Below are 6,000 nucleotides of genomic sequence, written 5' to 3'. Positions count from 1 at the left end.
AAGCTGATTAAATTGTTCATATTCTTTCTGTTTTGTGCTTATTTTGTTTTCAGAAAAGTCAAATCTTTCACAATCAATAAGCAATATTTTTGTTGTAAACTTGTCATACCTCTAATGTAATAAGCAGCAAGCATATGGATGATTCACTTCCTTTTAAAAAGGGATTACAGATAGAACAATGAATGATTAATATGAGCAATCTGTCATGCTTCCAAAATAGAGATTATGCAAAAAGCAAGATTACCTCACTTCTTTTCTCTCTGTAACAACACAGATATACAAAAATTTCTGTTTGCATTCTTTCTGTTACTCAGTCACACAAACTGTATATTATAACACAGTCTAAACCTCAACATTCTTCAGTGTTAGCCTTTTCTTAAGTTTTAGTAAGAGCATGTGTTCAATATTATACGAAACTAGAGTGTGAAGATTAGTCACGTGTTATCAGGAACAGAAATAAAATGTGGGCTGCAACTTGTAATGGAATACATATAGCCCTTTAAAAGTAACATATGGCAGACAATTAACTTAAGGAATCCTTAAGCCTTCTTTAATTAATTGTTATTTCAGTTTATCTATGTAACCAAATATGAAAGTAGCCCTTTGTTTAAGAAAAAGGAATTTTAAAAAATTTTCTAGAACCAGTCTTCTCTAAGCTTTGCATGTGCTAACAATCACTTTTTGGAAATTTATAGTTGAAGCATACACTGCCATTTGTACGGACATAAGTTAGATCAACTGTCAGGCTCGGGAACCAACATCATCCTGCCAGGCACCATTTAGGCACTGGTTTCCTCTTGGCCTTCCCTTGGGAAAACGTTTGCAAATTTTTTTCCACTAACAAGTTTTATTGGACAGTAGGCCTGGATGTTGGCCTCTTATGATACAATCTAGAGAGAAAACATTCAATTCTTTTGGAAGTTTTTTAATGCTTTTTAAAAAAAATAGCTGTACTTTTCTGGAATTGAATATAATATATTTTTCCTAATGTACTGAAACAAACTGTATATTATTTTTATTTTTTTAATATATTTTTCCTAATGTACTAAAACAAATGAAGTTTAGACTGGCAATTGAATGAGTATAAATCTGAGTAGAGCATTTTACTCCTTTCTTTTTTTTTTTTTGAGACGGAGTCTCGCTCTGTGGCCCAGGCTGGAGTGCAGTGGCCGGATCTCAGCTCACTGCAAGCTCCGCCTCCCGGGTTCACGCCATTCTCCTGCCTCAACCTCCCGAGTAGCTGGGACTACAGGCGCCCGCCACCTCGCCCGGCTAGTTTTTTGTAGTTTTTAGTAGAGACGGGGTTTCACCGTGTTAGCCAGGATGGTCTTGATCTCCTGACCTCGTGATCCGCCTGTCTCAGCCTCCCAAAGTGCTGGGATTACAGGCTTGAGCCACCGCGCCCGGCCCATTTTACTCCTTTCAACTGGATTTAGGAATAGATGTGAATGTTTCATATGCTGTACAAATTCTCCTAGAATTCTCTATTAGGTGCAGGTACAATTTATTATAACTCTCAAAAATAGAATAACTCAAAACACTAACTGAATTGGTTTTGGTTTTTTTTAATCCAAAAACCAATCTTCTTGAAAGAGTGGAATCTCTTGAAACTCATTTCCATTTAAATTTCCATGCAGTTCAATAATAGTCATTTCTCAGTTGCTATCACTCTAGTCTAGAGGGACATCTTTAAATTGATTTATGGTTATGTGATCCACAGACAGGCATCCATATATTTCTCCACTCTTAAATGACTTAAAGACTTTGAATACGTGAATATAGGCGATTCTTAGTTTCTCTACTTTCTCCCATTCAATTTCCTTTTGGGTTCTTCATCTCTGCCCTTTCCTGATGACTGATTGCACGTGGATATTATTGAAGCAAAAGTCATGAATTAGGGCCTGAGCAAAATCAATTGACTTTCCCTTTTCCCAAAGCTGCCTTGTCTCCTTATTGCAAACCACTCCCATAACTATACCATCAGTCACATAACAAACACTACTGTCCATGGTGTTGACTCTGCCTAAGAAACGTGGTGCAACCATCTAATTTCGTGTTATGGCATAAAAGTCGAACTGTAGAGTAGGACTGTCCCTTCACATGAGCAGTGAAACTTTTCCTTGACCTGGGCTCAGGGCCCTACTTTAGGGCTAAAGTAAAGGATCTCAAGGTAACAAATTCTTACTTAGTTGCTTTCCTCCACGAAGTATCAGTACCTTCTTTTTGATCTTGTAGGAACCAAAGAGGTTGTTGTAAATGTGGATGATGATGGAGTCATTTCATTGAACTTCGAATGTGATCAGATGACTCCAAAGTCCAAGTTCTCCTGGTCCAAAGATTATGTATCCACTGAGGACTCTCCACGGTTAGAAGTCGAAAGCAAGGGCAACAAGTAAGGACTATGTCAATCACAATCATGGGTTTCTTTTTCACTGTAGGAGAATGAGGTGAGCTCTTTGATTTCCACTTAAATTGCTTGGAATAAGAGGATGAAATCACATATATTTTATATCTGGTATTGTAGAAAATAATAACCAACTTAAACCTTAAAAATAATCATCCTAGACTGGCTCATTGACTCACACCTGAAATCCTAGCCACTCAGGAGACTGAGGCAGAAAGATCACTTGAGCCTACGGGTTCAAGACCAACCTGGGCAACATAGTGAGACCCTGTCTCTAATAAAATAAAATAATAATAACCCTTCTAAAATACTTTTTACATTATTCTATTTAAAATGCTTTCTTATTTATCTCATTTATGCTATTAGAAACATTCGATTGACATAAAGATCAGCTTTGAAGATGATTCTCATCATCTATGAAATTTTGAAATCTTAAAGTAATGATGAGGATACTTATAGGGGGCTAGGAAGAACCTGCTGTTTCAAGTTATGGTAAATTAAACGGTTTGAGAATAATCTCTTCTGCTTTTTTCACCATCACTCATGAGTGAGCCAATAGTACATGGGAAGAAAGCTCTATGTGGAAGTACAACATGGAAAAGCTCTAGGCCCAACTCTACCAGGAGCTGGCTGTATAACCTTGAGCAGCTATTTAACTTTCACAAACCTTGGATTTCTTTTTCTATAAAATGAGAGTGGGGAGAATGGAGGAATTGTGTGATCTGCCATTTCCTTTCAACGCCAAGATTTTGAGTGTTCTTTTTACTTTGCTTTATAGCAAAAGCTCACGAAGCTTTATATTTTCATAGTGTCAACCACATTGGATTGATATGATAAAGCAAAGTATTTGATAAAGCACAGTACTTCTAAGTACTTTTTTCTATTACAATGAAGCCCAGTATATCTCAGAAATCAAAGAAAAAACTGGCAATTTTGTTGTAGAATGACAAGCAAATACTGAATATAATTAAAGAACTTTTTCTGCCCCTATGCTGTAAATTTCTTGACATGAAACACAGTTGCTCCACGAAAAGATAATTGAACGATAAATTTTTCTCCCAGTTTGTACACTTAACATTTCAATGTTTGGTTGGTCTTAGACACTGCCTAGCAATATAGCTTGCCAAAGTTAGAAAACACAATGAACTTGCCCACTGAGCCATTCATTTACTTATTACACATATTATGTGCCAGACAAGGTACTGGGTGCTGGGGATAACACAGTAAACAAAGCAGTTCCTGTCTCTGAAGGCAGAGGAATTATACAGTGGGGAGAATACAGATGCTTATAATAAGTTCAGAAAAGGGGAGAGCAGGAGATGGCATAGGAGAAGCACCCAGAGTTACCAACAGCAGGTTCTGCCCTTGGCGGGGGAAGTGTCTGGCTCCCAGCAGGGGCTGCTCAGCTGGATATGTTTCTGCAGGATGTGCACTGATAAGCAACATAGCTTGGGCATGTGGGATTTGTGCCAGTTCCACTCCCCTGTCACCATCACCCCCTGGAAGGAGGTAAGGAAAGTCCTCCCAGAGTAAATGACATTGAACCCGAGACACCAAGAACACGTAGGCTGTAGCTCAGCGAGATGAGAGGAGGCGTCCAGATGAAAGGAGCAGCATATACAACTGCCCAGAATCAGGGGAAACACAGGCCCACAGATCCCACACACCCTCATTTCTAAGAAAAATATTTTGTTCCGAAGGACGAAAATGACCTTCAAAGACCTTGGGATGGATGACTTGGGTATTTACTCTTGCGATGTAACAGACACTGATGGAATAGCATCAAGCTACTTAATAGATGAAGAAGGTAAGTTTAAAATCAGTGCATTCACATGTCGAATGTTGCTTTGATTTCTCGATGATTCTTAAGTGGTTTTTATTTTAGTAGTTTAAGGTTTAATTGCTTTCTTTTTCCCCCTACAGAATTGAAACGTTTACTTGCTCTCAGCCATGACCACAAGTTCCCAAGTAAGTATCCACAATGCATACACAGATTTGAGCAGTCTCACTAGGCAGCAACTTCTGGAATAGATCCGATGACAGCTCTGATGGGATTAAGAGAGAGACTCTTGAGAACATATAATGGAACACACATCAGTAGCTACAGATGTGCTTTCTAGAAGCGATGCTTTTTCCTTTGCTGTTGCTCTCCAGAGATACAAAGGATACTAACATAGAAAATAAATCCCGCGCTCCATTACATGGCGAAGTGTCAGGCTATACAGGTGTAACATCTGAGTAATTAAGTTCTTCACTTTTTGCCCACATATGTTGGAATCACATATATATTTTCTGGATATATTCACTTATATGTCTTTATGCAAACCAATCTATTCCTAAGTAAGATTGGCACTTAAAAGAAGAATCATACCTCTAAATAAAGACAGTATAAAGATAGTACCTACCATTTTCAACTCCTGGAAAATTGGGCAAACATGCCCTTGTCGGAAAAAGAATCCCTCTGAACTATGTACAACCCTTCAATAAAGTACCTTCTACATAAAAGATTAAATTCCACACTTGACACTAAGAAAAGAGAAGGAAGTCGGAAATGATCCTCGGAAGGTTCCACTGTCCAGATAGGGTGATCTCTTGCAATTAGTACCCACTGGCCAAGGTAGTGAAGCATCCAGAAAGTTACACCCTGGAGTTTGAGAAAACAAGTAGAAAGTGATAGTATACACTCATTCTTTTTAAATCAGCAATTTTAATACTTAAATATAAATCCTCTACTCATAAAGGAGTTTCAGGAATCCAGAAAACTATATTCCTATTCCGCACTGTGGACAAACAGCGTTTGTAGATTTGTATATGTGCATTTTTCTAGGAAGCGTATCTTTCACTTTTAGTAAATTCCCAGTGGAGACTGGAATTTAAAAACCACACACGCTGCTCTAGAATGAATTGCCGACCTTCTCTTACATCTGTAAGGAGTGACTTGTTTGACAGTGAGGCTGAGTGCTGATGATACTGGCCTCAGCTGTAATGTTCTGAAAACCAATTTTGGGCTGGGCACAGTGGTTTACACCTGTAATTCCAGTACTTTCGGAGGATGGAGCGGGAGGATCACTTGAGCCCAGGAGTTCGTGAGCCATGATCACGCTACTGCACTCCACACTGGGCAACAGAGCGAGACCGTATCTCTAAAAACAAAAACTAACCCAGCTTTGTTCAGCAAAGTAGCAGAGTGGAGTGCCTGAGAGACGGGACTGTAGGGCGCAGACTTCTAAATTCTAGGGAAGAACCCTCCGTGCCACCATGTGGCGTTAGGCAAGCCATTTCTCATCTGTATGCTTACTCACCATAAAACTGGGAAAGTAACATCATGAGTGAGGTTTCAAATGTTAATTTTGAAAAAGTTTATGGAAAGTACTGACATGTATTGCAAAGTGTTTGGCCTGGACTCTCTTTGTTCTGAACTTTTGACTCAAGCTGTGTGCCTGGGCAGCTCCCTTTGATTTCTCTGTGCCTTGGTTTCTTTTCCAGGAATGGCTATCACAATGCTTTATAGCACCTACTATATAGAAATGCTGTAAGAGGGTGCGGTGCAGTGGCTCTTGCCTGTAATCCCAGTACTTTGGGAGGCCGAAGTGAGT

At 39.0% G+C, this 6,000-nt stretch overlaps 1 protein-coding gene across 1 annotated transcript in view; it reads left to right on the top strand.

Annotated features, from left to right (window-relative positions):
- Nucleotides 1-6,000, top strand: part of MYOM1 (myomesin 1) — a 163,196-nt gene that overhangs the window by 129,432 nt on the left and 27,764 nt on the right. The window contains exons 23-25 of the mRNA XM_011957820.1: nucleotides 2,236-2,392; nucleotides 4,105-4,211; nucleotides 4,328-4,372. Of these exons, the coding sequence (XP_011813210.1) occupies nucleotides 2,236-2,392; nucleotides 4,105-4,211; nucleotides 4,328-4,372 (309 nt within the window). The remainder of the gene's footprint in view (nucleotides 1-2,235; nucleotides 2,393-4,104; nucleotides 4,212-4,327; nucleotides 4,373-6,000) is intronic.

Source organism: Colobus angolensis, unplaced genomic scaffold, assembly GCF_000951035.1.
Source record: "Colobus angolensis palliatus isolate OR3802 unplaced genomic scaffold, Cang.pa_1.0 Scaffold45, whole genome shotgun sequence".
Classification (NCBI taxonomy): domain Eukaryota; kingdom Metazoa; phylum Chordata; class Mammalia; order Primates; family Cercopithecidae; genus Colobus; species Colobus angolensis.
The sequence above is the reverse complement of the archived record's forward strand: the minus strand, read 5'-3'. Positions and strand labels throughout refer to the sequence as shown.